Genomic DNA, 18,281 nt, shown 5'->3' with positions numbered 1-18,281 from the left:
ATCTGTGTATAGGGGGTTACATGCAGGGAGGGTTAATATGAAACAGTGACTAGAGGATGTTTCTAATCTACAGACTGAGGCATGGAGCGCTATAATGAGGTTAAGGTTCTCCTGAAGAAGTGGGAAACTGCATTTCTGCAAGAGCACAAGAGGAAACCCAACAAGGTAAAGACTGAAGCGAGGGCAGTGAAGCCAATGGGAATGGCAGCCTTTTGTTTTATCTGAGTTAGGTTTTGGGGCAGCTGGTTCCCCTTATACTTGTTTTATTGGCTTATGTCCTGCTTAAGACCTTCTTTTTCTTCTTTCACTTTATGACCTCAATGTGTAACTTTGCATGAAACGTGCCTCTCCGTTTTTTGGGGGGGGGGGGGTATGTGTGATTCTCTAGTGGTTGTCTGTCACTGTTGAAGTAGCAGTTTGTATTGTGAGGAAGTGGGTGGATGGGGAAGTTCACCATTTCTGTATGTTTCTAGTGGACCCGTGGTAAATATCACCCTCTTGTGTTGTGTAGGATTTAATCAAGTGAAGTACCCCTTAACTGACTGTTTTGCTTTCCCTTATAGACAGATGTGGAAAGTGCTTCCAACGAGACACAAGGTGAGCGTCAAATCTCTGGGGCACAGAGACCTTCCTTCCTGCCTTCTTAAATGGAGGTTAGAAGGGGGGCTAGACTCCCAGGGCACTCGTGAGTTCCAGGGCTCTGAGACCTTCCTTACTCTGAGACATTAGATTATACTCTCTGGGGGTGATTGTCAGCAGTGGGATTTGGGGCAGAGAGCCCAACCCCCCCGAGGCAGTGTAGAAGGGGGGCTCACAGGAGCCTGCAGCCGTCTCATATGAACAACAATCGTATCCATATCTGTGAATTGACTGCCAGTGATTTCTGTTGTAACCCAGGGACCTTCCCTTATCCAGAATGCCACTGCTGTTCAACCAGCTTCCAGGGCTCTGACTGTCACATGTGCTGAACATATTGTGACTATGTTGTACAACTCTCTTACAGTCTCCCAACAGAACTACTTCTCTCTTCCCTAATCCTTCTTCCTGCACAGAGCAGCACCGTGTCACCTCACAAGCTCATTATAATGCTGATAACCTATGTGTTCACTTCCAGAACTATACAAAGAATTCAAATCTCTGAAAAAGGAACAGCTGGATATTTCCACTGATACTGTGTTCACTCCCAAGTCTGGGCAAGTCATGGAGACGTCCCCAAAGCCGACACACAGGGCTGATGCTGCAGGGGATTCTGAGGTGAGCGGCTTTGCTGTTTCTCTTTTTTTTTTTATACATAGGTACAATAGGTAGTTGAACTGGACTTATTTTTACCAACTGGCACCCTAATTGTATATTACAGGGCTCTGCTTCTTGGGGTATCCACCTAAATCGTGCCAGTGTAACCCCAAAACTGACCTCAAAGGAACGGGATTCTCTGAAAGCCTCAGCCCAGTTTTATGGAATGAAACTTAAAGCCAATCTAGGAGGAGCCTTGAGGGTAAGAAGTGTCTGTCTTGCTGCAATGTTCTTGTCCTGAATAACTTTTCCTTATGGATCTTTCTGGGTCTATTTCTCATTGCTGGGTCCTTCACCCAATCTTCTTTTACTATTCAACTTTGTTGAATTGATGCTCAAATTGCAGGTCTTTTATGCTGAATGGCAAAAATTTGTTATTCAAGCTGAAACAGTTCAGAGCCCAGGTAACCGTTGAGACAATATACTATTCCCCATGGACAGCCTTTTAAACTCATTAGGGCTTATTTTACATGATGTTCTGCACAGACAACCGCTCAGAGTACAGAAAGATAATTTTTGTTCTCTATATGCTATATATTTATATGATAAGCTAAGGTCCAAGCTACTCTGTATACAATTCACCACTGTAAACTTCTGGTTCAGGAACATTTATCAACCTCAATACTTCTGGGGTACTGATCTCTCTCCTAGTGATAGTGAGATAGTCCATCTATGAAGTTATACTGATGGGCTCATAATGGCAAAACCTTCCAGTATATAAATATACATATGAACTTGTTCAGCAATCGCTAGTGTTTTCCCTGTAATTTTTATTTTTTCCTGCCCCACAGGAGCACCCTGTGTCCTTGAAGAAATCATTTACTCCTCGTTTCCGACCTCTTGACTCTCCAGATGTTAAAATTAAGAACAATTTGGCTTCCCCAAAATCATTGGATACTCCTAGCTCTCCTCTTGCGTTATTACAAGATCCTCCATCTGAACCTTTTGACACCTTGTCTCACGTGTCCCTTAAGGAGCCTCCACATAAGCCAGTTATGAATCCACCCACCCAGGGGCAGCCAATAAAGAAACAGCATCAGCTCCAGGCTATGGTTGGACAACGTATGGCCTCCCTTAACCAGGAATGGCTGCAAAGGTGCGAACTAAGAAATGGAGTGGAAGCAATGGAGGTCACAGCTGCTGAGCAGAGGACTGTTAACAGGCAGCAGTGCAACACTATGAGGGAGGCTTTGGGTGAAGGGGCAATAGAAGAAAATTGTAAATCTGTGAAAGGTCCTCCTAATAATGATGAATTGACACACTCCACACAACACACAGTGGCCTCACCAAAACAGAAAGTACAGGCTTACACCCCTGTCTTCTCTCCGCATGCAGCAGCTCCTTCACTGCCCCTCACGTTTGGGAGGCAAGACACAAGACCAGAAAATCCTAAACTGAAAGCTGAGGAAATATCAGACTTTGGCAGGAGTAGTAGTGTTAGATCCCAGGGCAATGATTTAGTGTCCCCTGCAATCAGAAGAGAAGAAATCTGGGATCCTGAACACCAACCATTAAAAAGGAAATCTCCATTAAGAAAGCAGATTTGTGGAGAAAGTAAAATGTCAAGTGAAGCTGGACAGGTGGCTCAATTGGACAGCAAGGGGCCCATGTCTGAGCATAGCAAAAGGTGGCAGGACACAGATGAGAGTCGGGCTATGAAGAACAGAACTGGACAAATGCAGGAGAGCCTACAGGAGGTTGATATGTCACAAGAGAATATAGCTGCTGAGCAGGTATCCGTTATCTTGGCCAAAGGGAAAAGGAAGAAGAGGCAGAGGGAGACATCAGCAGAACCAGACACAGTGGAGGTCAGCCCTAAGGTCAGTAAGAAGAGACGTAAAACAAACAGGAGCCCAGACAACAGCGAGAACTCCAGTTCTGTGCGTAAAAGACGGAAAAAAGGCGCCAGATGCCAGATGGACGACTCTGATGATCCCGCAATGGAAAGTCCAGCCAGCGAGCAAGTTACTAAAGCAGTGAGTGAGGATCTTTTTGGAGAATTAGAGGAAGAGCCTGTGCAAAGAAGCAGTGTGAAAACAGTAAATACCAGGTACCACATAGAAAATAGAGTTGCCTTGAAAAGTATATTAAATCACCACTGCTTTTTTCTTTACACTAAATCTTGGTGTTAATGTTTTGCTCCCTCTACTTGCAGGATGCCCCAAATTAAATCGGAGAACTTTGTGAGGATCAACTTGAAAAAGAAGTCCCATGTGAAATGTGTTGCCCTGAATGGCCACAGGCTGAGGAAACAGGTTAGGCTGCGTGGTGTAAAAGCCATGCTACATGCATGTATCTGTGTATGAGGGGTCTGTTTTAGTGAGTGTGCACTGCAGCATGGTGTTCTATTCTTGCCCTGTCATTTATTGGCATATGATGGTCTCTAGTGTGCTGACCTTCTCTTTCTTCAGATGTGGAAACAGAAATGGCAGAAGAAAGGGGAGCAGTTTGGAGGAGGAGGAGGAGGAGGAGGAAAGCACTTTAATCGCAGTGGGGATACTTGTTTCCGATGTGGAGGAATGGGCCATTGGGCATCACAATGTCCAGGCAGTGGTATGGTGATTTATGTACAATACCTGCAGACACATGGCAATCGATGTTCTGTGCAGATGCATATGTTTTATGTCCAGTACCCACAGGCACATGGGAACATAGGTATTACAATATCAAGGCATCTATGTACTGTACCTATAGGCACATATACCACACTATCAAGGCAAAGGTCAGGCTATCTATGTCAATACTTACAGGAACACGAACATATCAAGAGCCTTGTCTTTGCCTTGATACTGTATTATCTGTGTACTGTACTTATAGGCACACATAGCACAGAATCAAAGCAAAGGTAAGGTTATTTATGTACTGTATCTACATAGATACCACAGTATTAAGATTGCCCTTGCCCAAGTACAGTCTTTTATTTGCTGTATTTACAGACACAGATGTATCCCTGTCACTTTGGGCTTTTTTTTATTTCTTCTACATCCAATGTGGAATTCTTGCCTGACTTTGAATCCAAGTTATTTCAGTTTAGATAAGTCTGTTCCTCCTTATGAATCTTTGTTATACAGTGCCTGTGGTGCGACAGGAGGTGGCTGAGACTGAAGAAGAAGAAGAGGTTTCCCTACCAACACTGGAGGATGTGGCAAGGATGACCAACACACAGCTAAGACCCAGTACGTACACCCAGCATTATTAAAGAAGATGCCTAAAATTCTATGAAGCCTGGGAAGGAAACGCTTCATAACAGAGCTTTTCCCTTTCTAACAATATGATGCACCAAGAACCTTTTTATTCGTAACTCAAAGGATGATGTACCCTTGTAACTTGCTCTTGATGAAGTAGAGCTTGTTCTATAACCCATGCAAATTATGATGTACCTAGTAGCTGTTCAATGCAAAGCTGATGCATGTAAGGAAAGAAGTATAAGGAATGAGCTGTGCACATAATGAAAATGTGGGTGTTATTCTCTGGATGTGCAATGCAGGCACTAACCCTTCCATTATCTAAATGCTTTTCTGTATGATTCAGACACGAATGAAGGTCTGTCCGGATGGTGCCAGGATCCTGTGGTTACTGTGAATGTAGTTAGAGCAGTGTATGAGCCCCCAACACCACCTCCACCTATGCAACCGCTGTATGAGCTGGGACCAGATGGGAGAGTGAAAGGTAAGTGAACTATTTCTGTGGTGTTGGGTTTGGGAGGGATTTGTTTTAAGGTTCTCCTAATGAAGGAGCAGATAAGAGAATGTGGGTTATCAAGTAAGCTGGAGAGAAGAGGGACTAGAGAGAGATAAAAATAGAGTAACTTGGGGAGCAGGGGCATTTTAATTTAATAAGTTGAGTTCTCTGAACTAATGCTAGTCTATATCTGTCTACATTCAAAGTTATTTAAATAGCTCCACACCTTTCAGCTCTATATGAGGTAAGTGCGGAAAAGAGAACTTTAGTTCTATGTTCAGTAGCATTAGGGTAGTCTTATTCCAACTGACCTGTACCCCTCAGATTTCTCCACCTCCTTGAGAAGGGCACCAAGTGATTTCCCAGCATCTGCTAAGTACACCAAGGCATCATTTGTGTACAGGGACGCCCCCCCCCCCAAGTCACAGTCCCGTGATCTTTCAGCTCAGACACCAGTTTGTACAATTTTTAGCCACAGAACTAGCATAAAAGTGTATGGACTTGGGCCCAAACCCTATAGCCATCATCAGCTCCCACAAATAATGATTCAAATGAATCAAAAGCTTTTCTCATGTCTAGGGAGACTACCACTCTTGGATAACCCCCCTTTGAGCTAGATTTAGAAGGATTTTTACTTGAGATTCTGAAGCAGAACATTTGTCCTACCATCTAGCAGTTTGTGCCTGGATGCAGAATTAACCATTTCAGTGTGCAGCCAAATGTACAGGTTGTATTAATCCCTTAATATTTCTTGCCTTTTGGTTGATAGAGACTCCATCTGAGGTTTATGACAACCTCTCTGAGCTGGGATATCGCAGCTTCCGGTCGGGGCAGGAACAAGCTGTAATGCGAATTCTCTCAGGTGTGTAATAACTTTTCTCTCTAGTGCCAGATAGGAGTCGTCTCCTCTGTGTTGCTCTTGTCTCTTCTAGTTCTCTTCATATGTAGTCAGGGGCAGATGGGAATGATGTATAATCTCTGTGCTGCGGATTACATTGCAGCTCTAAACATATTGAACGTTACTTATTGGAGCTGAGAATGGGCTGCATCCTTTAAACTACTTGCTGAAAGTCTTTTCAGTATTTTGACTTGTGATGGAATTATTTGTTTTTTGTTTTCTATCACAATCCAGTGCTGTTTGTGCTGTGACTTCTTGCCATTCTCCCTTTGCTAGGGCTTTCATCGCTGGTGATCCTATCAACAGGAATGGGCAAATCCTTGTGCTACCAACTGCCAGCTTATATGTATGCCAAACGATCCCGGTGCATCAGTTTAGTTATCTCTCCCCTTGTGTCGCTGATGGATGATCAGGTACCGCGGCACACGTTCACTTCCATTAAACTGCACTGACCACATGCTAAGAGAAATGTTCTTCATTTTGAATGAAATGTTTAGGTCGAGAGAATGAATGCTCTCGGAATGTGTGCTCTACCCTGGGGCCAATTTCCTTTCTGTCCTTACTGACCCCGTTATACAACACACAGGGTTTCCCAGTATTGCACCTCATGATCCTGGCTTGTGTATTTGATTCGTTCACTCTCAAAATTTAAAAAAAGACTCATGGTGTTAAATTGTTGATAAAATTCAGAGTACACAGATTTTTTTTGACCTGTAAGAAGGAAGAACTGACCTTTCAATGTACAAAATACTGGTTCAGTCTGGCCATAAGCTGGAATACATTTATGTGCAGTACATCTTGCCCTTCTGTGTGATCAGCTGTGTGTGGGATATCTTGGGCAAAGGGTTGAATTCTGTAGAATAACACTGTGCTAGAAACTCACTCTGGATTCATTGTTTATCTGTACAGGTCTCTGGACTGCCCCCTAAGCTGAAAGCAGTCTGTATCCACTCAAATATGACAAGAACTCAGAGAGAGGCTGCAATTGAAAAGGTAAAGTTATCTGAACTAAGGCCTAGGGTGGGGCAATGAGCAGACCACAATCGTTGCAGGAGACACAGGCAGAAGTGCATGTTGTGCAGGTAAGGGGAGGCCAGCGATGGAGTGTAGTTTCCTTGGCCAAAGGTGTGGCTGAAGAAAAGACAAGGCTGGGGCTGGCAACAGTGCAGTGTTGTGCATTTGAGGGGAGTCAATCAATGGGCAGGCAGTATAGCAGTGTATTGCAGGGGGGTGGCTTGTTCAGGGCAGAATAAATGTGCAGCAGTAATAACATTTCCTATATATGTGTGTTATTTCTGTAGGTGAAACAGGGCAAAGTGCATGTACTTCTCCTCTCCCCCGAGGCGCTAGTGGGAGGGGGCTTTTCTGGATCCAGCTGCTTGCCTCCAGCCGACCAGCTCCCTCCAGTAGCATTTGCTTGTATAGATGAAGCTCACTGTGTGTCTGAGTGGTCCCACAATTTCCGTCCCTGTTACCTGCGCTTGTGCAAGGTGGGTGATTGGCTGTAACCTTTATTTTTACTCCTTTATTTTTCTGATAGGCTGCACTTGCACTGTAAATAGCAGTCTGTCCTTAAACTTGCACCTCTGTTGCTCCGATTATGGCTCTAGTGGCTGCTTCTCTCTCTCTCTATAGGTACTTCGTGAGCGTCTTGGAGTTAATTGCCTTCTTGGCCTCACTGCCACTGCAACACGGGCAACTGCAGAAGATGTGGCACATCACCTGGGGGTGTCTCCGGAAGGAGGGATTCCTGTGCGAATGGCTTCAGTGCCTCCAAATTTGCATTTATCTGTCTCCATGGACAGAAACAGAGATCAGGTAAATGATTTTGTTTTTCATGTGGAAACTTGAGAACGAGCTCCGAACTAAGGTTAATGGTGTGAGGTGGATTTTTATAACCAGCAAAGTTACATTAATAAAAGAAAACAAAATTAGACAAAACAACACAGTCAAAACAATTAGTGAGAAGGAATATGCAGTTTCTAGGTCACATGTACAAGTAAGCAAATTACTTGTCTGTTTGTACCATTTTATTTTGTAGAGTATCAAGTCACTTGCTCGTTGCAGAGCAAGAGCAGCAGAGCTCACGGGCGCCATCTTCTTCTCTTCGCTAAACTTCGAGTCTCCTTCTGGCTCTTCTGCTGTTTCCGTTACTTTCGGCGCATGCGCAGTTGTCTGGAACCGGAAGATTGCTTCAACTGCGCATGCGCCAATAAGCTGCTTATTATGTGAAGATTAGAGAAGAAGATGGCGCCCGTGAGCTCTGCTGCCCTTGCTCTTTAATGAGGGGTAATTACAGGATATGGGGCAATTAATGGGGTTATCACCTGTGTGGGCAGGGGGGTAGTGGGTTTTAGTATATCGGGGGTTGAATTCTCATTTAAGCAGCTGTCTTACTTTGTCTCCCCACAGGCTCTTGTCACTCTGCTGAAAGGGGAACGATTTGGGTGCTTGGATTCAGTCATCGTTTATTGTACCCGAAGGGAGGAGACTCAGAGGATCTCGGCACTGCTTAGAACCTCCCTCCAGGGGGTGACAGTGAGCGCCAACAGCCACCTGAATTCACAGGAACAGGAGGATACGACTGTGTCTGACAGAAAGAAGGCACAAGGTACTGGAAACGTGGGTATTATAGAGAAAGTTGTGGGGAGGGGTGAGAGCCAGAGAGAATATAGGTAAGGTTTGAGAGAGAGATATTGTGTGAGCATATAAGGGAGAGAATGCAGTTATGAATGTGTGAGAAATGATGGGTAACGAACCCTAAATATGAGGGAATATCACCATGAGAATGAGCAGGTAAGTATGGGGTCAGTGAGTGACACAGGTAAGTATGGGGTCAGTGAGTGACACAGGTAAGTATGGGGTCAGTGAGTGACAAGTACAGAGCTTGGGTTGTACAAACAGATTCTTTCTCCCCATAGCCCTAAAGAAGATCCGGCGCCCTTTAAAGTGGATTGCCGAGTCTTACCATGCCGGGATGTCGGCTGCGGAACGCCGGAGAGTACAGAATAATTTCATGTGTGGCCAGCTGCGGCTTGTAGTGGCCACTGTGGCCTTCGGGATGGGACTGGATAAGTCTGATGTACGAGGGATCATTCACTACAATATGCCCAAGAACTTTGAGAGTTATGTGCAAGAGATTGGAAGAGCTGGTCGTGATGGCAAGGATGCCCAGTGCCACCTGTTCTTGGACCCCGAGGTGAGAGAGGATAAACAGTCTGGGCTCTTTACAAGCACAAGCAGTGGAGTTTCTGAGCCCCTGTCCCTTCTTTTTGATTCTGCCTTACCTCGTTTACCTCTGGGGGGGGGGGCACCACCAGTGTGCAAATGTGCACTTATGCTAGCAGCACCCATAAGGACAACATGCAGTCTCTGTAGTCTTGAGGAAAGCCAAGCAATGCTGCATGGGTGCAATCTATGTACTCTTGAGGAAAGCCAAGCAATGCTGCAGGGGTGCAATCTATGTACTCTTGAGGAAAGCCAAGCGATGCTGCAGTGGTGCAGTTTCTATAGTCTTGAGGAAAGCCAAGCAATGCTGCAGGGGTGCAGTCTGTGTAGTCTTGAGGAAAGCCAAGCGATGCTGCAGTGGTGCATTTTCTATAGTCTTGAGGAAAGCCAACCGATGCTGCAGGGGTGCAGTGCTCTGCAGCAGGGAGGCAATGTGATTGGGCGCAGACCTATTGAGCAATTAAGAAAGGCAGGTCGCAGCTGTGTGCAAGACAATACTGTTCCAGATCTTTTTGTTGCTGTTTATTGTTCTATCATTCATTGACACTTATCATTGCTCTGTGCTGCCATTCCAGGGACAGGATATGGATGAGCTCCGCAGACACATTTATACTGATTCAGTAGATTACATTGCAGTGAAAAAACTAGTACGGAAGGTTTTCCCTAAATGCAAATGCAGAGACCTACACAGGGAGCAGCAGGCACTGATCAACGTGAGTACCGGTACCCTCATACTGAGCAGGGGGTGGCAATCAAATAAAGAAAGGGACTAAACAAGTTCCCTATGAACCAGGGTGGGCTCTGGGGAATCCCTTGCTGACTATTTCCTTGTTTAGCTGTATCTAGAGAATTGGGGGCTAAAGAATTCCTTCTGTCAGTACTGGGGTACGGTCCATCCCTTTCTGGTTAACCCTGAGACTGACCTGTTCTATCACAGGCAGGGGAGGTGGATGACAGTGAACTCTTGCAATTCCTGGAACAAGGGGAGGAGCAGGATAGTATGTGTGACACGCCCAGCAGTGGGAGGGACCCTGTGTGCGACACACCCAGCATGGGGGCAGAACGTTTGTGTCACAGACATGAGAGAGCAGTTCCTATAGAGGAGACTGTGCAGAGTTTGGACATCAGAGAGGAAGGTAAGTTGTAAGATGTATTTGCTTGGTTTCGCATAGAAGGAGGGTTATTGCTTTCCAAAAAGGCTCTTTATTTAGATTGTCAGCAGAGGGGTTACATGTTTCTTTGACTTTACCAGGTGCAATGCATTGTGGGGCTGCAGGACTATTTGTGGGCAGCATTAGGGTCCTGAGTTTGATTCCAGCCAGAGCACTATCTACAACAAGTCTGTATGTTCTCCCCGTGTCTGAGTGGGTTTCTTTCCATACTCCAAATACATACAGGGCAGGCTATTTGGCTCCTGTTTATATTGACTCTATTGTGTGTGTAAATATTTTAAGGACCTTTGATTGTAAGCTCACTAGGACAGGGTTACCCTATCCCCTAGAATGTGAGAGGTACCAACATAATTTTCTATATACTAAGATCATGTGCATCTGTATATTGAGGGCATAACTCCATTCTGTGGACCCCAGTAGAGGCAGGCTCTGTATGAAAGCTAGGGGGACAGTGGGGCTCCGTGTGGGGGACAGTGTGGCTGTACAAGTTCAGACACTGAGTATCTAGGCTGTATAGGAATGGCGAGGGGCAGTTGGAATTAATCATCTTGCTTTCCTGTAGCCATAGAGACCATGCTGTGTTACCTAGAGCTGAACCCTTCCCATTGGCTGGAGCAGCTGCACCCCACTCTCTCCCACTGCCGTGTCGTATGTTACAGTGGCCCCCAGCAACTGCGCCTACTTGCCAGAAGGTGAGTTTCATGCCGACCCCGCCATCTTACACTGAGCTTTAACTCTTCCTCACAGTTTTATCAGCCGCACACTCAATTGCTGAATATAGGAGCCGGAAACCTGGGAATAAATTGGTGCACATAATCATGGGGTCTTCTAGTGACCCCCACGTACCTTGTCATTAAGATCTAAATATCATTTTCAGGCTTGTGTGTTAGAAATGCCTGGAACAATTGGGTGACCCCAGAGAACCACGTGTAGAGTTAGAAATGACTAAATGGGTCAATGAGTCCTTTGTTGCTTTATACACCAGCCCCGATTTTGCACCCAGTCTCCCACATGCTCGAGGACAGACTTACAGTGGTGTGTGCCCCCCAACTGACCATTTGTCCCCGCCCTTACGTATCCTTTAATTGCAATATTTGCCCGGTGTCAGAGGGGAGTTCCTTGTCTCATCGCTTTGAGCCTCTCCAGCCTTTCAGCTTCTAGTCATAGTTGTATTATGTGCAACATTCAGATGAGTTACTGGCGAGAGGATTAAAGGGGCCACAAGGCAGCTTCGCCTATAAAGGGCAAGTACTTTATCAACTGAATCCAGTAATATCTCCGTAACACAAACTCAGTCCTACAAACGTGGCCCCTTACCCTAAATTCCTGACTTCCCTCCAGCTAAGTTCTTCCTCCTTTTGTCTAATAGAGAAGCAGCTCTTCCATTACTGGGAATCATGGATTGTAAGCTCTTGTGTTCCTATCTCTAACACTGTATATGAAATTGTAGCTGGGTGCAAGTTTCATTTGATGTTTGTTTGTTGGCAGCTGCCCCCCGGTGGCTGTGTGTCTGGCTCGGGAGCGCCTTGCTGGGGTTGATCACACACATGTAAGCTCCACGGAGTTTAATGTGGTGGAGCTGGCGGATTCCATGGGGTGGGAGGTTGTCCCTGTGAAGAGAGCCCTGCGAGACCTGCAATGGAGGAGACAGCCTGACAAAGGTGAGATGTGTATTTGCAAATATGTGCCTCCTCTTCTGTGCTGCTTGTGCTCTCAAACATTTATACCCAGCATAGCAGTGAAGATGAGAAGGGGCAGTTACCCCACTTCAGTAGAGAGGGGCAGTATACACCCAGCCCTTGTACATAAAATACATTCTGCCTGCTCTCTGCATTATAATAGATCCTTATTTTTATGATTAAGCACTAGATGGTTTTCTTAAAGTAGAGAGAGTGAACTCTGTATAAACAACCCCTCCCTGTTGCCATTGTTTTGGCTCACAGACAAGCAGAAGCCCATTATGCAGAGGGGTATCCGTGAATTAGGGATTTCATTAACTACTTGCAACAACCAGGAAGTTATACACATGGGGCAGTTTTTACTTTATGTTCTCTCAGTTAAGCTAAATGACAAAACACAGATTTCTCTTGAATTCCGTAGGTGAAATTAAAGTTTAGCAAAGGCCACATTCATTGATTTCCCTTAAAGTAAAGAAACCCTTCCTATGCTGATAATAATCTCCTTTCCTCCCCCACCAATGAATCAGGGAATCCCATAACCTGCTTCTCCCCTTTAATTCCCACTATATTATTTGATGGAAGCTCAGTGTGTGAATCGGTTTTACATGGAATGTTCTTTCTTGTGTGTCCCCAGGGTTCAAAGGCACAGGCAGGAGTGGGGTGCTGGTGGAATTTAGCAAACTATCCTTTCACTTCCGCTCATATGGTGACCTGACTGATCAGGAGCTGGACCAGGTCTGTGACTTTCTGCATCACAAAGTGACTTCCCGGGAAAGAACTTCTCTTAATCAGCTCAAGTCTTGTTTCCATGCCTTCCAGAGGTGAGCACAATACATTCTAATTCAGTGCAGCCAACCTGGGAGGAGGGAGCAGATAGTTACAGGGACTGTGTGCTTGCTACTTAAATGGATTCTGTCATGATTTTTATGGTGGAGATGACACTGTTTACACTTTGAATAATTCACTGTACAATATAAAATGTCATTCCTGAAGCAACAAGTGTATTTAGTTGTAATATTGGTGTGTAGGTGCATCTCAGCTCATTTTGCCTGGTCATGTGATTTCAGAAAGAGCCAGCACTTTAGGATGGAACTGCTTTCTGGCAGCCTGTTGTTTCTCCTACTCAATGTTACTGAATGTGTCTCAGTGGGACCTGGATTTTACTATTGAGTGTTGTTCTTAGATCTACCAGGCAGCTGTTATCTTGTCAGGGAGCTGCGGTTACCTTCCCATTGTTCTGTTGTTAGGCTGCTGGTGGGAAAGGGAGTCCAACTTGCAGTAAAGAGTGACTGAAGTTTATCAGAGCACAAGTCACATGACTGGGGGCAGCTGGGAAACTGATATGTCTAGCCCCCATGTCAGATTACAAAATTGAATATAACAAAATCTGTTTGCTCTTTTGAGAAATGGATTTCAGTGCAGAATTCTGCTGGAGCAGCACTATTAACTGATGTGTTAGGAAAAAACAGTTTTCCCATGACCGTATCTCTTTAATGTTGTGCTCCTCTGCTCAGTGTGGCGTACAGGACCAGCAGCGCGTGTGCAGAGAAGATGAGTGCAGAGAGAAGTGCCCAGCTGAAAGCTCTGCTCTTGGACTACTTTGAGAAAAGAGACACAGAACTAGAAGCCAAAGTGGAAGATCCTGATGAAGAGCTCCAACAAATTAAGGTAAAACCTCATCAGTCGTTATTCCCCAATTAACTCAACTGACAAGAAGCATGTTCAGAACAAGTCCTATTCACACAGCTTATGTTGCAGAAGGGCTGAACTGTCTATTTATAGGCCCTCTGTCTAATAAACCCCTCCTTACCTGAAAGCCTGACACACTGTCTTGGAAGAGGGAGGGTTTGTTTATACAGAGCTCATTAGCTCTAAACAAGCTCCTCCCTTTATTTTGTGTGTAATAAGGATAAAAGCAGGTGGCATATGAACCATTAGCACTTCATACTGCTTATATAAGAGAGAAAATCAGAAATTTATAGATTGAAAGAAGGAAATAGAGCAGGACGGGCCGAAGAATAGTGTGTATAGGCGGATGCTGGTGCTTTAAAGGGAAATGAAAATGTATTCGCTTCCTCATGCTGAAATAAGAAACTTTCTAAATACAATCAATTAAAAATGATGTTTCTGAAATGATCAAGTTTATCTTCACTATTCCACTCTCAGCATCTGTTTCACTTCATTGTCTCTTCAGGCAGCAGTTTGGTGTCAGATATTCACTGACAGTTACATCCAATATATCTTATAGGGGGGCTCCTTTTGCCTAGAAGATGTATTAGAGCTCACTCTATTAAACTCACCAGACATCATGTCTCTCTACATGCAGGATTTGTGCAAAAGGCAGTTATTTTGTTGGATTTTGTTTGTACTGGAATCAGTTATTTGAGTGAGCTCTAATACATCTGCTAGGAAAGGAGCCCCCCTATAAGATATATTGGATGTAACTGTCAGTGAATATCTGACACCCAACTGCTGCATGAAGACAGAATGAAGAGAAACAGATGCTGAGAGAGGAATAGTGAAGATAAACTTGATTATTTCAGAAACAGTACAGAATATTTATTTGATTGTATTTAGAAAGTTTCTTATTTCCGTATGCTGAAGCTTATATTAAATTTTCATTGTCACAATAGTTCCCTGTTAATGCCAGGGCTTTGCCCGACTCTCGGCTCCTTCTCTCACTGTTCCACTGACAGGTCCAAGAGGCAAAAGACCAGGTCCGTTCTGATGTCCGTCACTTCCTCTCCATTCATGAGGAGGAGCGTTTCTCTGGCAGAGCATTGGCTCGTATCTTCCATGGCATAGGCAAGTGTCACTTATTTGTCATATAAATGTATCAACACATGTGCCAGCTGCTGAACTGACCCTAATAACATGGTCCCTACTGACCCACATGCTCCCTTATAACTACACCATAGAGACACATTGTAAGGTGAGTACCAGCCACTTACATTATACTTCGTTATACGCTGTATATTATAGGCTGTAGTGTGTGCTGTGCTTGCTGAGCCCATTGTACACAATAGAGCTGTGCAGTTTCACATCAGCTAATGTCCCCTGCAGGATCCCATAGTCCAACCCTTCTGGCTGCTCATTTGTTCCTACTTCTGCTTTAAGGGTAATTGCGTAACTTCAGCCATTTTAACCCCCCCCAGGGAGCCCGTGTTACCCAGCTCAGGTGTATGGAAGGGATCGCAGGTTCTGGAGGAAATACATCCATCTGGATTTCAATGAAATAATGAACCTTTCTAAAGAGGAAATTATCCGACTCAAATGAGCAGGTGCCGGGAGTCCGTGAGCAGCAGAGGATGTTGGGAAACTTCTGGCAGCAGTGAGAGGAATATCTCTTGTATAAAAAAGTGCTTTTATTTATTATTATCTATGAGAAATAAATCTATTTTCTACACTGGCCTTGTTCCTCTCTTCAGAGAGTTTAGCAGTATAAAACCGCCTTTATTCTTTCACATATATCATGGCAACAGCAGCTGTTGTTGCCATGATATATGTGAGAATAAAGGCGGTTTTATACTACAAGTGGGAGTGCTGCCAATTTCGTATTTTGGTTCCATAGAAGCATGTGAAGGTGAACACATGATGTGGCGTGCACCCTGCTACTAAGGAAAGAAATTACTGAGGCTGGGCCAACAAAGAAATTGTAAGATATTTAATGTCACAAGATCTTAAAGGCTCAAATGGTTCTTGCTGTAATGCCTTGAGAACTAAATGTAGGTCCCAAGGTGGTGTGGGATCTTTAAAACTGTGCTTGACCTCTGGTAGGAGGGCCCACTGGAATTGAAAAAGGACAGATAACGCCGAAGGGTCTTTAGGGCCGCCAGGCTGAGTCCTTTCTCTAGCCCCCTTTGAAGGAAGGTGAGGAATTGTGAAATAGTGCAGTCTTGCCACCGTAAACCATTTTCTTTACACCATGTGTGGAAAACCTGCCAAATCCTGTGGTAAGATCTTGACGTGGTCTGCTTCCTTGCTTTTAACAGTGTATTAATTACATGATCTGGAAACTCTGTCTCTCCATAGTTGGGTCTCAAGTTCCACGCCGAAAGCTTCAGCATCTCTAAGTTGTCGTGAAGTAGTGGCCCTTGGGTTAGAAGATCCTTCTGCATTGGTAGGCGCCACTGGGGGGATGTCAACATGGCTACAAGGTCTTTGTACCAGGTTTGTCTCAGCCAGTCTGGAGCTATTAGTATCGCTGGCACACTGTCGTTCTTTAGTTTTCTGATCACCTGTGGTAGAAGTGGAAACGGTGGAAAGATGCACACTAGCCAGAAAGACCAAGGGATCACCAGGGCGTCTATGGCCCCTGGATCTTGCACAATATCTGGGCAATTTCTTGTTTCTGTGAGATGCCATGAGGTCTATTTCCAGCTTGACCATTTTGTGGATCAATGTTTGGAACACCTCTGGATGGAGTGACCATTCTGCCTGATCTAAGGTGTTCCTGCTGAGGTAGTCTGCCTCTCCACTCCTGGGATGTAGATCGCAGATATGGCTGGTACTTTGCCTTCTGCCCACTCCAAGATCCTTGACACTTCCTGCATGGCCCCCCTGCTGCGTGTCCCTCCCTGGTGGTTGAGGTATGCCACTGTAGTTGCATTGTCCGATTGGATTTGTATCGGGTTGGGACCTAGGAGATGCGACCAGTGGCAAAGATGCCTTCCAGACCCAAGCTATGGCACTCTGGGATTGACTTCTAGAAAGAAAATATGACACAGTAGTAATTAAAGAAGCTTATGAGAGAGCAGTGGCCATTTCCAGACAAGATCTCATAACTACTGCCCATAAGAATAGAAACAAACATAAGAAAAATAATATGAGAGCAATAATTTGCACAAAAAACAACAGGGTGATAAGTTCACATACTTTATTGCTCCTTATAGTAACCAGGCAAATGAAAAGAAAATAATTTAAAAAAGATTGGACGTCCTTAAAATGGATCCATTGCTGAATAAGTCGATATTGGATGATCAAATTTGTCTTCAAAAATATAACTATTGTGAGTGATGTCTCCCCAAGTCTATACCCCCCTAAAAAAAAAACAACAAAAGAAGGCACCAAGTGATTAATCAAAAATGGATGCTATAAATGTGGGAAAAACAGATGTAAGGTGTGCAAACAGATATTGGTAAAAAACAGTAGTATAACGGGAGAGCGTTTCCCTATACGTCGTTATATCAACTGTGATTCCAAGTGTGTTATTTATTTGGCCACATGTAATTGTGACAAGCAATATGTGGGTAGGACATATAGATCTCTTAAGGAACGAGTGAGAGAACACCTTACATCAATTGATATAAGTGATTTTGATCAAACCAGTCCCATTCATAGAAGAATTTCAGCTATAAATAAACATATCATGCTAAAATATAATGGCAATTTCAACTATGTTACGTTTCAAGGCATTGAACATGTTAAACTAGGAGTGACGGGAGGAGATTTGCAGAGAATAATAGACCAGAGAAAGGTATATTTGATATTTACATTGAAAACCTGACACACACAGGGTTAAATAGCGATTGGGAGGTTTCCTGTTTTTTCTAATTAAAGTGTGTGTGTGTATGTATATATGTATATATGTATGTATATATGTATATATGTATATATGTATATATGTATATATGTATATATGTATATATGTATATATGTATATATGTATATATGTATATATGTATATATGTATATATGTATATATGTATATATGTATATATGTATATATGTATATATGTATATATGTATATATGTATATATGTATGTATGTATGTATATATGTATATATGTATATATGTATATATGTATATATGTATATATGTGTATATATGTGTATATATGTTATATATATGTATATATATGTATATATGTATATATATGTATATATATGTATATATGTATATATATGTATATATGTATATATATGTATATATGTATATATATGTATATATGTATATATGTATATATGTGTATATATGTATATATGTATATATGTATATATATGTATATATGTATATATGTATATATATGTATATATGTATATATATATATATATATATATATATATATATATATATTCAATCATTCATTCATTCATTCAAAGAAAAATGCTCCAAGGGGATAAATCCGCATTGAGAATTATATGAAATTCTCATTAAATTTAAACAAAATGGTGTATATACTGGCCTTGATACAACTAGAAGTGTGAAATGCTACTTTTAATTGACACACGTTTTTAATTACACAAGCTATAAAAGGCAGTGAGCTTTAGTTAAACCCCACCTCTGATGAGGCATGAAACACGTCATGTGACTAGACACGTCATGGTTT

The 18,281-nt window shown here is 43.3% G+C and overlaps 1 protein-coding gene across 1 annotated transcript; it reads left to right on the top strand.

Moving 5' to 3' along the window:
* Positions 1 to 81: 81 nt before the first annotated feature.
* rts (RECQL4-helicase-like protein) lies at positions 82 to 15,265 on the top strand (the record flags this gene model as incomplete). Its single annotated transcript, NM_001095632.1, is given in 24 exon segments — positions 82 to 165; positions 564 to 597; positions 1,115 to 1,254; positions 1,358 to 1,495; positions 2,085 to 3,343; positions 3,449 to 3,548; positions 3,705 to 3,846; positions 4,365 to 4,469; positions 4,825 to 4,962; positions 5,744 to 5,836; positions 6,149 to 6,285; positions 6,782 to 6,865; positions 7,174 to 7,362; positions 7,508 to 7,690; positions 8,285 to 8,483; positions 8,794 to 9,071; positions 9,676 to 9,813; positions 10,038 to 10,236; positions 10,835 to 10,964; positions 11,761 to 11,933; positions 12,586 to 12,772; positions 13,466 to 13,619; positions 14,648 to 14,756; positions 15,107 to 15,265. Coding segments are annotated over 24 exon segments (4,515 nt in total).
* Positions 15,266 to 18,281: the final 3,016 nt, after the last annotated feature.

The sequence above is a fragment of the Xenopus laevis genome, chromosome 2L (assembly GCF_017654675.1).
Source record: "Xenopus laevis strain J_2021 chromosome 2L, Xenopus_laevis_v10.1, whole genome shotgun sequence".
In the NCBI taxonomy this organism is placed as follows: domain Eukaryota; kingdom Metazoa; phylum Chordata; class Amphibia; order Anura; family Pipidae; genus Xenopus; species Xenopus laevis.
This window is presented reverse-complemented; position numbering and strand designations above follow the sequence as displayed.